Below are 17,895 nucleotides of genomic sequence, written 5' to 3' on the forward strand. Positions count from 1 at the left end.
GATGGCTCCACGGAGACGGCGAGCTCGTGGCAAGCGCGACGTTCTTCTCCCTCTTTGGTCAGACGACAATGAGATGGCGACGCTGAAGCCTAGCACGCCGGTGCGACGTTCCCCTCTCTTCCTGATCTCTCTTCTTTGTTCTTTGTGCACACACCCTCCTCGGTGCAACACGGCGGCGCGGCAGCAGTGACGCCCGCCGGCGCCGTCCTCCTTCTCCTCTTCCCCGATTTCCTTTTTCTTTCTCTCTATGTTATGTGCGCATGTGTGTGTTTGGTGTGTGTGTGTGCTGTTAGAAGGGAAGGGGATGCGGCTGTTGTTGGTGTTTGTCGGGTTAGGGTTAAGATTTTTTCAATTTCGGAATTAGGGTTTTGGTGAAATTAGGTTTAAGGGTAATTTTGTAATTTCAATTGAAAATAGGGATAATATAATAATTAGAAATAAATTTTAATTCAACAATAATAATATATAAAATCTTATTTGTTCATCAATTTCACAAATTATTTTTAATAAAATGTTTAAATCCAATAATGATGAAATTAGGTAAAAATCCAAATTTAATTGTCAGCACTTGATTTGATTAGTCTTAATAAAATAATTTCTGAAATTAAAATTCTTAATGAATAAATAATTTGAAATAGACTCGTAATGAGATTAACCAAAAATTCTGGGTTTTACACATTTAATTTATGAAATTAAGTATAAAAATTATTTCTTTAAAATATTGATACACTATACATACACATACATTAGAATTTTTTAAATAAATATTTTATTTACGAATATAGGTAATTTGTAGCATATTTACCAATTTTTATTTTTTTACATGTTTCGTTTGTCGTGTAAATAAATTAAGATTGCTTATATCTCGTTTACACTGTAAATGATATAAGACACTATTTTATTTGGCATTGTCTCGTTTACAAACGAGATATAAAAATATAATTTTTTAAAATAATAAAATAATTTAATTTAAATTAAAAAAATTGATATATTTGTTACTATTTAGATCGACTTTAATTAAATTATATCTCATTTATATTTTAAATTTTAAATTTTAAATTAATAACTTTTTCTTATTTATTTGTACTGAACTTTTTAAAATAGATGGTTTCAAATAACAGTAAAGATAGATGGTTAGTTTTAAATTACTAGCATACATGTAAAAATTACTAGTTTTTAGAAAAACAGATGAATTTACGTAAAAATAATGATTTAAAACTGTGCATTTAAAACCAGTTCATTATATTTCTAAATACCAACACATTTGAATTTCTTATTATATATGATCAAATAAAATTTATCAAAATTTTTAATTTTTTATAATTTTTTATTCATTTTGAATACTAATTTTTTTAATACTAATTTAAATGTGTTGATTTTTATAAAAATAATGTGTTAGTTTCAAATGAACAATTTTAAATCACATCATTTTTTTAGAAATTAGTAATTTTTTGTTCGTGTACGTTACTATCTAAAATAATGTTTAAAATTTAAACTTAACTAAATGAAAAAAAATTGAATACGAGAATTTAGTGCAATCATAAATATGGATAATCGAAGAAGGTAGAAATCATATGTGAGTAGTGTATAATTATTGATAATTATTTAAATTATCAAATGAATAAAAAAAATATAGTTATTAAAAAACGTTACATAGATCTCCCCAATTACCTCTTTATGTAAATCGAATGAGTTAGACTAGATTTTGTTCTTTATGTAAATCTAATCACCATGTTTTGATTTATGCATGCTGTCCTAGTAAATCGAAACAGGGTGATTAGATTTACTAGGACAGCATGGATGCATAAATCGAACCAGCGTGTTTCAATTTACATAAAGAATTAAATTTAGTCTGACTCATTCGATTTACATAGAGCAGTTATCAGAGAGATCCATGTAACTTTTTTTCATTTGGATAAATTGTGTAATATTGAGTTGGATTTGGTTTAATTGTGAGTTTTACCCTATTTTAATCTTTAATAATAGTAGAATTGCAAATCAGACTATTTAGCTGACACCCTAGCATGGTTCTTTGCTTTAGTGCAACTATCAAGTCTCAATCAACCTTTGTTTTCATGAACAGTGATTGTTTCCACCATTGAAACTCCATTTAAGGGTTTGTCGCTGGCTAATGGGTTGCTACATGCATAAGGCGGGATTTAAATTCCTGACACATACTTAAGCGGGCTAGTGAGCTAACCACTAGACCAACCCAACTTGGTTACTTCAATAAAATTTTAGTAAACTGAATATTATTTTGAGTAATACCCCACCCTGGTCCCTAACCATTTACGAAAAAGACCTGGCGCTCCCTGACCATTATAAAATAACAATGCGACCTTTATCTATTCACTCTGTATGACCAAAAGGACCCTGTAATAGTTCTTCCGTAAAATGTAACCGAGAAATTCTACGTGTAACGGCAACTCTCTGACATGGATTCAAACAATTTAATGAGACAATTAGGTCCCTGTACAATCATAGAAAATATTACCATTTTGATGCACCGTGAAACCAAATCTTAAGAGACATTCCTCATTCTCTCCCTAACATATCACACACTCTCACTCTTTGCCTTCATCTCACACATAAAATTACTGTAAACCCTAGAGACTATTAGACTTTCCTCCAGAAATAACGATGAAGGAGAGCCGATGAGGGCGAGGTAACTTGGTGCGGTGTTTCTAACCACAGACTAACCGTCAAGTGCATCGGGTCTTACCAAGTAATACCTCAGGTGAGTGAGGGTCGATCCCACGAGGATTGATGGACTAAGCAACAATGGTTAAATGATTGGCTTAGTTAGGTCAACAGAAAAGAGTGTTTGGATGTTCAAAAGGTTTAAGTTCGAACTCAGAATATCAAAAGGATAGACAATTAAATAAGTTGGGAATAAAATATGGAGAAAACAGTTAAGGCTTCAGAGTTGTCTATTTTCCGGATTGACTTTTCTTATCAACTATTTTAATCATGTATGATTTAATTCATGGCAAACTATATGTGACTAGACCCTAATTCTTTAGACCTTCCTAGTCTCCTCTAAAATTTATTAACTGCCAATTCTTTGGTCAATTAATTCCAATTAGAAAGTGATGATCAAATTCCAGTTTATATGCCACAAGAATTCTAATTATCCAAGAATAAGGGGATTATATGTCACGTATCCCGTTAAATACAAACAATTAGAAATTCAGGATAATATGTTTTCAAGTTGTTTGTTCAAGTAAAGAGCTTTTCCAAGTTATACAAGAACTCAATTAGAACATGGGTCATACTTCCGTTCCACCCAAATTCATAAAATAAAGAACAAAAATAATTATTGAAATATAAATCAAAACATAAATTAAATTAGAAAGAGCAAATGAATCAATCCATACAATAGACAGAGCTCCTAACCTTAATAGTGGAGGTTTAGTTGCTCATGATTGAGAGAGAAAATAAGAATTCCGGTAAAATGTCTAATACGGAATGAGGTAGTCTAGAATGAAAAATGGAATCCCTTTTTATAACTAATCCTAATTAATTTAAAATTTAATATTTAAAATTAAGATAATATCTTTTCTTATTTTAAAAATCAAATTTGAATTTAAATCAAAATTATTTATAACAATCATCAAGTCTTCAATTGATGGATGGGGACCACTTGATTCCTTCACTCTGCAGCCTCTGATCTGTGCTTTCTGGGCTGAAAATTGGGTCAAAAGCAGCCCAGAAATCGCCCCCAGCATTTTCTGCACGTGGCGCATGTCACGCGTACGCGTCAGTCACACATACGCGTCGATGGTCTTTTTCGCAAGTCACGCGGACGCATTGATCACGCGCACGCCTCGCTGAGCAAATCTTCAAATCACGTGTACACATCAGTCACGCGCACGGGTCGCCGTGGAAAGCTCCAAATCACGTGCACGCGTTAGTCACGCGTATGCGTCGCTCCTCGCTGCCATCTCCTTTTGTTCTTGTGCTGCAAAAACTCCATCAAATCCAACCGAATGCTACCTAAAATAAACAAAATTGCAAAAGACTCAAAGTAGCATCCATATTGGCTAAAAGATAATTAATTATTTATCAAACTCAACAAATTAGATGCAAATTCACTAGGAAAAGATAGGAAAGATGCTCACACATCACAACACCAAACTTGAATTGTTGCTTGTCCTCAAGCAACCATAACTAACATAGGTTTAGGATGTGAATTTGTATGAGAATGAGAGTTCGATTAAGCTCATGTCCCTTCTTATAGTGGGGTTAACAACTGCAATCCTGAATAGTTTTGGCATCTCACTCTTCTTTAAATCAGAAGGATGTCACTCTCATTCGAAATTAGAATCCGGATAATATTATGAATTCTCTGATCTTTTGTAACTTAATTTAATCCTTGAACACAGCAATTTTTTTTAGTGTTTTGCACCTTGAGCCTAGCCGTGACTTTAAATATTTTGTCTCAAGCTTTACTTGACACAGAAACACCATAAGCACTTTAACTGAGGAACTCTTTTTAAGTTCTAAATATTTTTATTCTCCCTAGTCATTGATGCTCAGAGTCTTGGACCTTGCTTTTATTTTTCTTTAGCTGTTGTTTTTTTTTTTTTGCTTCAAGGATTAAACTTTCATTAATTTCAAGGAAATCATAATAATTCTCTAAATTCCTATTCCTTGTACATCAACATTATTTGATTCAAATTTAAATATGCACTGTTCATGACATGCATTCAGAATCACAAAAAATACCACCATATTTAAGTAAATAAGACTACTCTTAAAATTAACTCAATTTCTCATGCAATACATCACTTCTGTATTTTTTATTTGAATTCAAGCTCAGGGGTAATACATGAGACATTTTTTTAGAATTAAAGCAATTAAGAGAAAGCTAAACTAGTCCTAGGATTCTAACTAATAAAGAATCATGCAACAAATAAAGCAAAATAGTAGAAAACCGGAACATAGCATAGAAAAAGAAGGGAGGAATAAAAATTGAAAGGAACTCAACCACCTTAGTTATCCTAGCGGTCGCTTTATTCTTCAGGTTGTGCTCCTCAGTGAAGATGATTCGCCTCCCTTTTAGTGCCATAGGAATAAACAGAAAATCCTTAAGCGAAGCGTCTATACCAAACTTAAAGGTTTGCTTGTCCTCAAGCAAGGAAGAACTGAAAATAGAAAGAGACAAATATTATGATGAAAGAAAAAGAAAAGGATAAAAGAACAAGAGAGAATTAGGATTGGGAGAGGGGGAAAGAAAATTAAAACTGGGTGGCGAACTAGTGTAGTTGCGCGGCGTAGGCAACGCGTACGCGTGCAGCACGCGTACGCGTGGGGCGCAAAATTTCCTTAATGACGCGTAAGCGTCAGGCACATGTCCGCGTGCCCTGGGTTTTGTACGAGCAAAGGCAGCCGCGCACACACACAACTCGCTGTTCGCGTGGCTTGGGAACCAATATTCTCATACGGCGCGTGCACGTCATGCATGCGCACACATAGACGGCCATTTATGCAAATGACGCGTACGTATCAAGGACGCGTACGCGTGAACAAGTTTTGTGCTTCTAGCACACTTCTAGCCCCAAGCCGGCACATCTCTCTGACCAAACACATATTTACGCCATTTTTCAAAGTCACGCGTACGCGTCGATGACGCACATGCGTGGAGTGCCAAAATCACCAATGATGCGCACATGTGGACTTGTTTTTGCGAAAGGCATCATTCCTACGCCACTCCCGCGCAACTCTCTGTTCATTTTTATTTTTCATGCACACCCATCTGACGCGTACGCGTCAGCGACGCTTGCGCGTTGGGTGCTCTTTTTTTTCGGTTCCTATTCTAAAATAGCTGCATGATCAAAAAATTAGTAAAAACTCAATAAAAATCAAATAAGTAAGAAAACTACTACTATGAAAAATAACTAAGGATATGAAATTATCGGGTTGCCTCCCGACAAGCGCTTCTTTAACGTCACTAGCTTGACGGTCAGTTCTGCTAGTTCAGCAGATGAGTGGACCTCTGGCAATCAATCTCGCCTCCAAGATAGTGCTTCAGCCTCTGGCCATTTACTGTAAATTGCCTATCAGAATTCTCTTCCTATATTTCCACATGACCATATGGTGAAGCTCTGGTAACCACAAACGGTCCTGACCACCGGAATTTCAGCTTCCCGGGAAAGAATTTGAGCCTTGAATTATATAGAAGCACTCTTTGTCTTGGCTCAAAGACTGTAATGGCAATCTTCTTGTCATGCAGTAGCTTGGTTCTCTCCTTATAGAGCTTGACATTCTCATATGTTGAATATACGAATTCATCAAGCTCATTCAACTGAAGCATTCACTTAATTCCTGTAGCTTCTGAATCAAGGTTCAGATACCTGATTGCCCAGTAAACTTTATGCTCCAGCTCAACAGGCAAGTGACAGGCTTTGCCATAGACCAACTAATAAGGGGACATGCCAAAGGGAGTCTTGTACGTTGTCCGGTATGCCCAGAGAGCATAATCAAGCTTCACAGACCAGTCCTTTCTTGAAACACTAACGGTCTTCTCTAGAATCCTCTTAAGTTTCCTGTTGAAAACTTCAACATGTCCACTTGTCTGAGGGTGATAGGGGGTTGCCACTTTATGACGGACTCCATATCTCTATAGAAGAGAGTCCAGCTGTCTGTTGCAAAAATGGCTTCCTCTATCACTAATGAGTGTCCTTGTGACACCAAACCGGCTAAAGATATATCTCTGAAGAAAGCTCACTACCACTTTGGCATCATTGGTGGGCAAAGCCACAGCTTCCACCCATTTGGACACATAGTCAACTACCGCTAGAATATAGTTGTTTGAATGTGAGGGTGGGAAAGGTCCCATGAAATAAATACCCCACACATCAAACAACTCAATCTCAAGAATCCCCTGTTGTGGTATTTTATGGTTGGCAGGGAGATTCGTGGCTTTTTCACATCTGTCACAGTGCTTTACAAATGCTCTTGAGTCCCTGAAGAGAGTCGGCCAGTAAAATCTGCTTTGAAGGACCTTTGTAGCTGTCCTTTCACCACCAAAGTGGCCTCCATACTCAGAACCATGACAGTGCCAAAGAATCTGCTATTTTTCTTCATCTGGGACACACCTCCAGATGATTCCATCTGAACACCTTTTAAAAAGGTATGGTTCCTCCCAAATGTAGTACTTTGCATCAGTCAATAGCTTCTTCACTTGTTGCCTACTGTACTCTCTTGGGATAAAATTCATGGCCTTATAATTTACAATGTCTGCAAACCATGGAGCCTGCTGAATGAGGAACAATTACTCATCTGGAAACGTCTCAGTCACAGCTGTGGGTGGTTGTACTCCTGCTTCAGGCTCAATTCCGGAAAGATGGTCAGCTACTTGATTCTCTGACCCTTTTCTGTCTTTTATCTCAATATCAAACTCCTGAAGGAGCAACACCCATCTGATTAATCTTGGTTTAGAATCCTGTTTGGTTAGAAGGTACTTCAAAGAAGCATGATCAGTATAAATAATAACTTTACAACCAAGTAAATAGGATCCAAACTTATCAACAGCATACACAACAACTAATAATTCCTTTTCTGTAGTTGTGTAATTCTTTTGGGCATCATTTAACACACGACTGGCATAGTAAATGACATGTACAAGCTTACCATGCCTCTGTCCTAAAATAGTTCCTATAGCAAAGTCACTAGCATCACACATTAATTCAAATGGTAAATCTCAGTCAGAGGGAGCTATAATGGGAGCAAAGGTAAGGTTTGCTTTCAGAGTTTCAAAAGCATGCAAACAATCAGAATTAAAGACAAAAGGAACATCAGCAACCAACAGGTTGCTTAGAGGTTTAGCAATTTTAGAAAAATTCTTTATAAATCTTCTATAAAATCCTGCATGACCCAAGAAACTCCTGACTGCCTTAACACTAGTTGGTGGTGGTAATTTTTCAATCACCTCCACCTTTGCTCTATCAACATCAATTCCTTTACTTGAAATTCGGTGTCCAAGAACAATACCTTCTGTAACCATAAAATGACATTTTTCCAAATTTAAAACAAGGTTTGATTCTTGACACCGTTTCAAGACAAGAGATAAATGCTTAAGGCAGGATTCAAAAGAATTACCAAAAACAAAAAATTCATCCATAAATACTTCAATAAACTTTTCAACCATATCAGAAAAAATTGAAAGCATACACCTCTGAAAAGTTGCTGGAGCATTACAAAGTCCAAAAGGCATTCTTCTATAGGCAAATACTCCAAAGGGGCATGTAAATGCTATCTTCTCTTGATCTTGATGGTCCACTGCAATTTGATTATATCCAGAATATCCATCTAAAAAATAATAAAATACATGACTAGCTAACCTCTCAAGCATCTGATCAATAAAAGGCAGGGGAAATGATCCTTCCTTGTAGCAGTGTTGAGCCTCTTGTAGTCTATACACATCCTCCAACTTGTGACTGTTCTTGTAGAAATAAGCTCATTCTTTTCATTTTTGATCATTGTCATCCCTCCTTTCTTGGGAACTACCTGCACAGGACATACCCAAGGACTGTCAAAAATAGGGTAAATAATTACTGCTTCCCATAGTTTCATTACCTCTTTTTGGACCACCTCTTTCATGGTTGGATTGAGTCTCCTTTGTGGTTGCACAACTGGTTTAGCATCATCTTCAAGGAGGATCTTATGCATACACTTGATTGGATTAATCCCCTTCAAGTCACTAATGGTCCACCCAAGAGCTGTTTTATGGCTCTTGAGCACTGAAATAAGCGCATCTTCCTCTTCAGGCTTCAGGGAAGAGCTAATAATCACTGGATATGAATCATTCAAACCCAAGAACACATATTTCAGAGAAGGAGGTAAGGATTTGAGCTCAAGCTTGGGAGCTTCCTCCTTTGCTTTAGGCGTGTGAACCATAGCCTTCTGGGGTGGTGAATTATCAACTTCAACTAATTCATACTCAGAGATAGGATCCATAATGTCATCAAGCACCTCAGCTTTCAGTACCTCTTGAACAAGTGATTCAATAACATCTATTTTCATACACCCTTCAAAATCATTAGGGTGCTTGAGAGCTTCAAAAACATGAAGGACCACCTGTTCTTCATTGACCCTCAGGGTCAATTCACCATTTTGTACATCAATCAGAGCTCTATCTGTAGCTAAAAAAGGTCTACCAAGTATAATAGAGAACTTTACCTCCTCTTTCATGTCTAATATAACAAAATCAACAGGAAAAATGAATGGTCCTACTTTAACAAGTAAATTCTCAACAATACCCACAGGTAATTTAATAGAAAGATCAGCAAGTTGAAGAGAAATATGAGAGGGTTTTACCTCCTCAATTTGAAGCTTTTTCATCACTGAAAGTGGCATGAGATTGATGCTAGCTCCAAGGTCACATAAAGCTCTCTGAATGGTGACATCTCCAATGGTGCAAGGAATTACAAAGCTCCCTGGATCTGGCATCTTCTCAGAAAAGTTGTGTTGAATAATGGCACTGCATTCTTTGGTTAACAACACTGTTTCTTGTTCCTTCCAATTCCTCTTATGGGTCAACAGTTCTTTCATAAATTTAGCATAGAGAGGCATTTGCTCAAGAGCCTCTGCAAAGGGAATGTTGATCTGTAGCTTCTTGAAGATATCTAAAAATTTAGAGAACTGCTTTTCTTTGGAAGCCTTCTGAAGTCTCTGAGGATATGGCATTTTTGGCTTGTATTCATGAGCCTTTGGCAATGTAGGATACGTGTCTAGAGAGTCAGGGAATGGGTTATCTGCACACTTTGGAGGGGCATGCTCCACTTCTTCTTTTTTCTCCTCTGGAACTTTCTTTTCAAATAGCTCTTCATTGGCCTTTGTCTCAGAGCCAGCTGTTTTACCACTTCTCAATTGAATAACCTTACAGTCTTCTCTTGGGTTCACCACTGTATCACCTGGAAATGTGCTTGCAGACCTCTTAGGTATTTGCTTGCTCAGCTGGCCCATTTGCACTTTCAAGTTTCTAATGGAGGCTCTGGTTTCCTGCATAAAACTCCTCATCATCTCCCAATTAGAATCTTCATTGGATTTAGAGTTTTCCTGCTGCGGTGATTATTGTTGATGAGACTGAAATTGGCGGTTGTTGTGATTGTTCTGTTGGAAGCCGCCCTGAGAATTATTGTTGAAATTCTGAGGTCTATGAGGTTGGTCTCTCCACCCAAAATTTGAGTGATTTCTCCATCCTTGATTGTATGTCTGAGAATAGGGGTCATTATTGGATTTCTAGAACCACTCCCCATGTAATTGACCTGTTCAGAATAGGATTGAGCATTGTCATAATTATCATTTTGCACTAAATTTCTTGCCATGTCAAAGGAGACCTCTCGAGGTGGATTTTGGGTGTTGATAGCTGAGACTTGCATGACACCCATGTGTTGAGTAAGTAGACTTATTTGCTGAGACATAAACTTGTTCTGAGCAAGAATAGCATTAAGAGCTTCTACTTTCATGACACCCTTCTTCTGAGGAGCCTCAGAGTTTACAGGATTCCTGTTAGATGAGTATAAATATTGGTTGCTAGCAACCAATTCAATAAGCTCAATAGTCTCCTCCGGTGTCTTCTTCTTGTGCAATGAACCTCCTACAGAATTGTCTAAGCACATCTTGGACATTTCACCCAAGCCTTCATAAAAGATGTTTAATTGAGTCCATTTTGAGAACATGTCCGGAGGGCATTACCTAGTCAGTAGCTTGTATCTCTCCCAAGCTTCATACAGTGTTTCACCATCCTTCTGTCTGAAGGTCTGAACCTCCACCCTAAGCTTAGTCATCTTCTTTGGTAGGAAAAATTTAGTGAGAAATTCAGTAACCACCTTGTTCCAAGTATCCAAACTCTCCTTGGGTTGGGAGTCTAGCCATAGCTTTGCTCCATCCCTCAGAGCAAACGGGAAGTGCATGAGTTTGTACACCTCTGGGTTTACTCCATTTGTCTTCACAGTATCACAGATTTGCAGGAAACTAGAAATAAACTGATTTGGGTCTTCGTGAGAAAGACCATGATACTGGCAGTTTTGTTGCACCAGGGTGACCAGTTGTGGCTTCAACTCAAAGTTGTTCGTAGCTATAGGAGGCACCACAATGCTTTTTCCATATAGATCTGCAGTAGGAGCAGAGAAAGAGCCAAGTACTCTCCTTTCGGGTTTGCCACATTGACATTATCAGCATTGTTAGGATCCATAGTGGATTCTACAGCCTCATAAAGTCTTGCTTGTTGCAAATGCCACCTGAGAGTTCTTTTAGGTTCAGGATCAAAGTCTAAGAGATATTCTTTATCTCTGTTCCTGCGCATAAACAAACAGAAAACAAGAAAAGATGGGAATCTCTACGTCAGAGTGCAGAGAATTCCCAATGAGGTAACCTGCGTAAAGAAATAAAAATAAAAATACTAAATAGAATAAATAAATAAATAGGAAAGATTAAAATAAAAATAATTAAGTAACACCAAACTTAAATTCAGAAATTAAAAGAAAATATTAATGCTAAATTTTTATTTATTAAATATTTATTTATTTATTTATTTTAAAAATTAAATAATAAAAGAAAAGAAAAAGAGAACGAATCAGGGGAGGGGTACTAAAGAAAAAACAAAAGAAATGTAAAAGAAAAAAAAGAAAAGCTGCATAAGCGAAAAGCAGAAAAAAATAAAAAAAATAAAAAAAATTAATAATACTAAAATAAAACTAATTAAAAGAAAAATTATCTAATCTAAGCAATCAAACAACGAATAGTTTTCAATCACAATCAATCCCCGGCAACGGCGCCAAAAACATGGTGCGGTGTTTCTAACCACAGACTAACCGGCAAGTGCACCGGGTCTTACCAAGTAATACCTCAGGTGAGTGAGGGTCGATCCCACGAGGACTGATGGACTAAGCAACGATGGTTAAATGATTGGCTTAGTTAGGCCAACAGAAAAGAGTGTTTGGATGTTCAAAAGGTTTAAGTTCGAACTCAGAATATCAAAAGGATAGACAATTAAATAAGTTAGGAATAAAATATAGAGAAAACAGTTAAGGCTTCAGAGTTGTCTATTTTCCGGATTGACTTTTCTTATCAACTATTTTAATCATGTATGATTTAATTCGTGGCAAACTATATGTGACTAGACCCTAATTCCTTAGACCTTCCTAGTCTCCTCTAAAATTCATTAACTGCCAATTCTTTAGTCAATTAATTCCAATTAGAAGGTGATGATCAAATTCCAGTTTATATGTCACAAGAATCCTAATTATCCAAAAAAATAGACAGAGCTCCTAACCTTAACAGTGGAGGTTTAGTTGCTCATGATTGAGAGAGAAAATAAGGATTCCGGTAAAATGTATAATACGAAATGAGGTAGTCTGGAATGAAAAATGGAATCTCTTTTTATAACTAATCCTAATTAATTTAAAATCTAATATCTAAAATTAAGATAATATCTTTTCCTATTTTAAAAATCAAAATTGAATTTAAATCAAAATTAATTATAACAATCATCAAGTCTTCAATTGATGGATGGGGACCACTTGATTCCTTCACTCTGCAGCCTCTGATCTGTGCTTTCTGGGCTGAAAATTGGGTCAAAAGCAGCCTAGAAATCGCCCCCAGCGTTTTCTGCAAGTGGCGCATGTCACGCGTACACGTCAGTTACGCGTACGCGTCGATGGTCTTTTTCGCAAGTCACGCGGACATGTCAATCAAGCGCACGCGTCGCTGAGCAAATCTTCAAATCACGCGTACGCGTTAGTCATGCGCACGCGTCGCCATGAAAAGCTTCAAATCATGCGCACGCGTCAGTCACGCATACGCGTCGGTCCTCGCTGCCATCTCCTTTTGTTCTTGTGCTGCAGAAACTCCATCAAATCCAGCCGAATGCTATCTAAAATAAACAAAATTGCAAAAGACTCAAAGTAGCATCCATATTGGCTTAAAGATAATTAATTATTTATTAAACTCAACAAATTAGATGCAAATTCACTAGGAAAAGATAGAAAATATGCTCACGCATTATAACTGCATAGTAACGTGGCATTTGCTGATGCAGGTGGTGACGTATTGTTGACGTAGTCATATTTCCGTTCTTTGAGGTTAGTTTCTTCAATCGTTTATAAATCACATCAGTGTGATCCTTCATTTGTTTATTTGAAACAAGTATTCTTCCCATAGACTACCATAAAGCATGATATATGTATTATTTTACATTTGTCAAGAGCAGTCATTTTCACTAGGGTTGGATTATTACCTCAGGTAAAGCTTTTTTTGTCTATTTTGGGTATATTAATGTCTGTTAATTATAATTTATTTGTGCCTTATTCAGTAAACTTTATATATTGCAGATGTTTGTTGAGATTATATTAATATTTCACCATGGAGAGTGGTTTGAAAGAGACGACAATGGAGTGCTCTGCTATCTTGATGGTAAGGTGGAGAGATTTCTCAAGTTGGACATTGACTTTGTTAATTTTAAGGACTTCAAGGAAATTTTCAAAGGTCTAGGCTATATAGAGTATAAGACTATGTATTGGTAAGACTCTACTGTCTTTGACCTGGAGTCTGGCCTCCACATTTTAAAAAGTGACAGAAATTAAATAGATATGCGATAACAAGATGACAAATTTGAAAGCTGATGAATTGTATGTGTATTTTCATCATCCTGTGAGCCAGCCAGTTATGAATGAAACAGGAGATGTTCCTGTAGATTTGGGTGATTCCTCCACTAATGATGGCTATGAGAGCGCTGAAGATAAGGCTTATAAGCCTCCCCCACCTGGTTATGAGACACTCAGCAGCAATAGTAGTGAGGAGTTAAGTTCAAGAAACAGGTCCAGGAATAAGAATAAGAAGGACACACCTAAAAAATACAATGACACCTAAGAAGAAGAGAGCAACACCTAAGAAGAAGATGTGACATATGTGAAGAAAAAAGTTAATGAAGATAATGGCTTATCTCCTAAAACCAAGAAGAAGACTGTGACACCTGTGAAGAAAAAAGTTAATAATGATGATGGCTTATCTCTTAAAACCAAGAAGAAGAAAAATAAGAGATATGTGGAGAAGACAAGAAAGCATATTTTGGATAGGGATGAGGCTGTGAACTTGCAGTTACTGCAATATCTAGGCTGCGAAAGCTGAACTTGATGCCCGAAGATTTTGTGCATGAGTGACTTACCATGGATGCCATACATGCGACTTATGGTATAACAATTCAACTTATAAATAGTGAGAAATTTTAGGAGATGTTAAATGCTTTTAGGCCTGTGGCACCTGCTATCAAGAGACCCCCCCGATCGTCCTAGGAAGAGAAGTACTGTTGATCCTGTGTCTGAGAGCCAATTAACAGGGAACAAAGAGAAAAAGACCTTCAAGGTGACATGTAGCAAATGCGAAAAAAGTCACTCTTATAAGACATGTAAGGGGGCTCCAAGGAATCCCAATTGGCAACCAAAGAAGAAGAAGGAAAGACAATCAAAGGTATAATAATTAGGCTAGTGTTAGTATTTACAGTAATTGGATAGTATTGATCGAGTTGGATAGTATTTTGTAACCCATATCTGAATGCAAACTATGAATAGTATTGGTTAAGTATTTTAGAACTTCTAATACTTAAACACTTTAGATTATCTGTGTTGTTTAGTTATCAGGGAATAATATGTATTGACATGTAGGTGTTGTTTTTGTGAGATGTTATATACCGTAAGTAGTTTGTAACTTTCTATATATTAAATATTTGTGTTTCAAGCTAAAGATTTTCATTGCTTATTGAATTTGATTTATTTTTTATTCAATGAAATTGTATGAAAACATACTTCAAATAACAAAACATTAAGAAATTGTCACTTCAACTCAAAACAATGATAAATCCTAGAAGACCATAAATCACATTCTTACTTGTAATTTAACTACAACAATCTTTCTATTATCAAAATTCAACAATCTTTACATCTCAGTCACCATATTTAATGTGCATCTAACTTATAACATTAATACCCAAAAAAATTACAATATTTTACATCCTATTAAGTTGAAGTACAGCAAAAAAGAATCTAAGAGGAATAACAATGAAAAATGGCATGATGATACATCCATTTTGTTTTGTATATCTTTTTTTTTTGAATTCCATCATATAGCATAATCTCCATTTCTTTAATTTTGTCCTCCAACTCCTTTATTCTACCATGAACTTTCATTTTTCACTTCCACCACCATATAGTTAAACTCAGTTATGAACTCATTCAGTTACTTAAAATATTTACAATGTGTTGAAGGAGCCTACAATTATGAATAATTATCTTTTAATGAACCTAATTACAGAAAAAATTGTAAGATGTAGTGATACTAATGTACCTTGAAATAACTGCAACCAAAGAACACCCTATTTGGGTTATTTGATGTCGTGGATTCAAAAAGAATTGCATAAGCTCCATAATTGCAGGTTGGTTGTGTGAACTTCTTTTTCACCATGCCAACATTGCCAGAGTTGTTGCTTGAAGAGTTCACCGACTTTTCTTTCCATGAACGACAGATTGAACCTGATGAATGCTCTTCCATGTTCATCATTAAAGGTAGGGTTTGATATCTATGGTTCACATTAACATTTGGGTTTACTCTTTTTAAGAACTGGAATTAAAATGGCAACGTTTTTTATGATTGTGTAAAGACTTTTTTGTTATAGTGAATCCACGTATAACAGTGACTGGTACATGTAGGCTTTTCCGATTATCATTTACCCGAAAATTTACAAGAAGGTCCTTTTAGTCATATGGAGTGAATGAATAAGAGTCGTGTTATTATTTTATAATGGTTAAGAAACGCCAGGTCTTTTTCATAAATGATTAGGGATCGGATTGGGGTTTTATTCTGTTATTTTTTAATAAAAAAATCACACAAAATTTTTAATGTGTGTGATGTATATATTTTTAATAAATTTAATAAAAATATAATCAAGTTATGTTAGTCTAATAATTATCTCATTAATCTATTTAAATAAGTGTTGGAGGTAAGAATTTCGCTTTATCCATACAGGACAAACTTTTAAATAAAATTCAGTATCTTAACATATTAGCATCAACTTATTGGGTTAAAGATTAAAAAAAATAATTATTGAAGCATTTCATGATAACTTTTCCTTTTCCGATGAAAATTTAATTAAGGAGAAAAAGAAAAGAAAATATGAAGCGGGGCCAGTGGTGAGTGGTGACGTGGCAGTAGTAGAGTGGGCGATGAAGTGTGATTGTGTGAACTTGCTGTTGAGGTACCTTGCGTTTCTGCAACGACCCCGCCTCTCTTCTTTTTCTTCTTCCTGCGATATTCGCGTTGTTGCTGTTCTTGTTGTTTCTGCTAAACATGGTGAGAGACTTATTATTTATGCCTATGTTACGATCCTATCAGAATTTCATTTGTCATATCCTCTGTTTTATTAGGTTTTTCAAACTCTGCATGTTCATTCTCTCTTAACCTATATACCTTTCTGTTCTTTTCGCATTCTGCAGTCAAATCGCCACACCATCATTCTAATTCAGAGCTCTCACAACAGAGCAACCCGAACTTTCATGGATTTCGAATCAGTCACTCAGGCCATGGATGGTATATCTTTTCTTCTTTCTTTTTCGACTATGTTCCACGTAATCTCCAGGGAATTTAGGGTTTGAGGAGGATCAAATCCTTGTATAATCATGATTGAAATTTGAAAATAGGGGATAATATGAATTTGTTAAGCCTTGTACTGATTTGGTGCATTGAAGTAGAGAATTTGGATATTAATATTGTCCTTCATCAATCAACAGGTATATGTGCATTGTATGAGAGGAAACTGAAGGAGTTAAATCCAGCTATTCGAAATTTCTCTTATGATATTGCAGATCTCTACAACTTTATGGATGGTCTTGCAGACATGAGTGCTCTTGTGTATATCTCTCCCTCTTTTTTCTTCTGTTAAAATCATGTGCATGCATATATAGTGCTTTGATACTCACAGATTTCTTAGTATAATATAATTTATTGCATTTTGTGATTGCTAATACTTTATACTTGTATAAATTAAAGTATAATCTGCTGAGTGGCAACAAAAAAATGAAGACATTGAAGGAAGTATATATCGGTGCTTTGTAATCTTCACAAACTACTGACTAGTAACTTGCTCATTTTCACCTAGCTTTGATCTTGCATGGGAAGGAAAATGGATCCTCTCGTGAAAATTTTCACATGACCTTGTCATTGTTTTTTCTATTGAGTATTGACTGATGTAGAGTTCTGCATTGTGTTTTCTCTACTAATCAAGCTAGTCAAAACTAAGATCGTGAGTCATAAATAACAATTTATACCAACTACTAGTCCTAACAAATTGAGTACCTTGCTTATTACTGCTGTNTTACTGCTGTTGCTGCTTTTTTTTTTTTTTTAATTTGATTTTAAGTTTTTATGATAGGGCACTATTTTGTGTTGTTGTCTATGAACTATGATCCATATAGGCATTCCCATCTAGTAGAACAATGTTTTGTTGTTGTTTTCGTTTCTTTTTGCGCTCCAAAACCATTTATAGAATCTTAATTGGAGAAAAGAGGATGTTATGAACTAAAAATAAACCATGCATTGTTGTATTATATTCTCATATTCTGCTTCTTATCTAACATGACCCTCTCTTCAGGGAAAATTTAGAAATAGTGTAGCGGAATGTAACGTTTATAGTTGAGCAATTGTTTTGTTTGTTCGGTTTTCTACTTTTCTCTGTGTACTCGTTGCTTTTCTGGTGACTACTAAGACTGTACTGTTTGGTTTTTGCTCGCAGCTATGATCATTCCATTCACGCTTACATGCCACATGATCGACAGTGGATTAAGCAAAGAACATTGCGACATTTGAAGAAATTTGCACATTGATTACTGATATGTGATACCC

General features: G+C 35.9%; 1 protein-coding gene across 1 annotated transcript; it reads left to right on the forward strand.

The window, feature by feature from the left end:
• The first annotated feature begins 16,207 nt into the window (after nt 1-16,207).
• On the forward strand, nt 16,208-17,895 carry LOC107470585 (enhancer of rudimentary homolog). The gene is made up of 4 exons (XM_016089987.3): nt 16,208-16,347; nt 16,491-16,584; nt 16,785-16,905; nt 17,786-17,895. The coding sequence occupies exons 1-4, from the start codon at nt 16,345-16,347 to the stop codon at nt 17,874-17,876; spliced, it is 309 nt and encodes a 102-aa protein (XP_015945473.1). The 5' UTR covers nt 16,208-16,344; the 3' UTR covers nt 17,877-17,895.

Source organism: Arachis duranensis, chromosome 10 (genome assembly GCF_000817695.3).
Source record: "Arachis duranensis cultivar V14167 chromosome 10, aradu.V14167.gnm2.J7QH, whole genome shotgun sequence".
Classification (NCBI taxonomy): Eukaryota; Viridiplantae; Streptophyta; class Magnoliopsida; order Fabales; family Fabaceae; genus Arachis; species Arachis duranensis.

Coding starts and splice junctions, on each gene's coding strand:
- LOC107470585 (XM_016089987.3), top strand. Junction 16,585..16,784: donor AGTCACTCAGGCCATGGATG/GTATATCTTTTC, acceptor ATCAATCAACAG/GTATATGTGCATTGTATGAG. Junction 16,906..17,785: donor GCAGACATGAGTGCTCTTGT/GTATATCTCTCC, acceptor TTTTGCTCGCAG/CTATGATCATTCCATTCACG.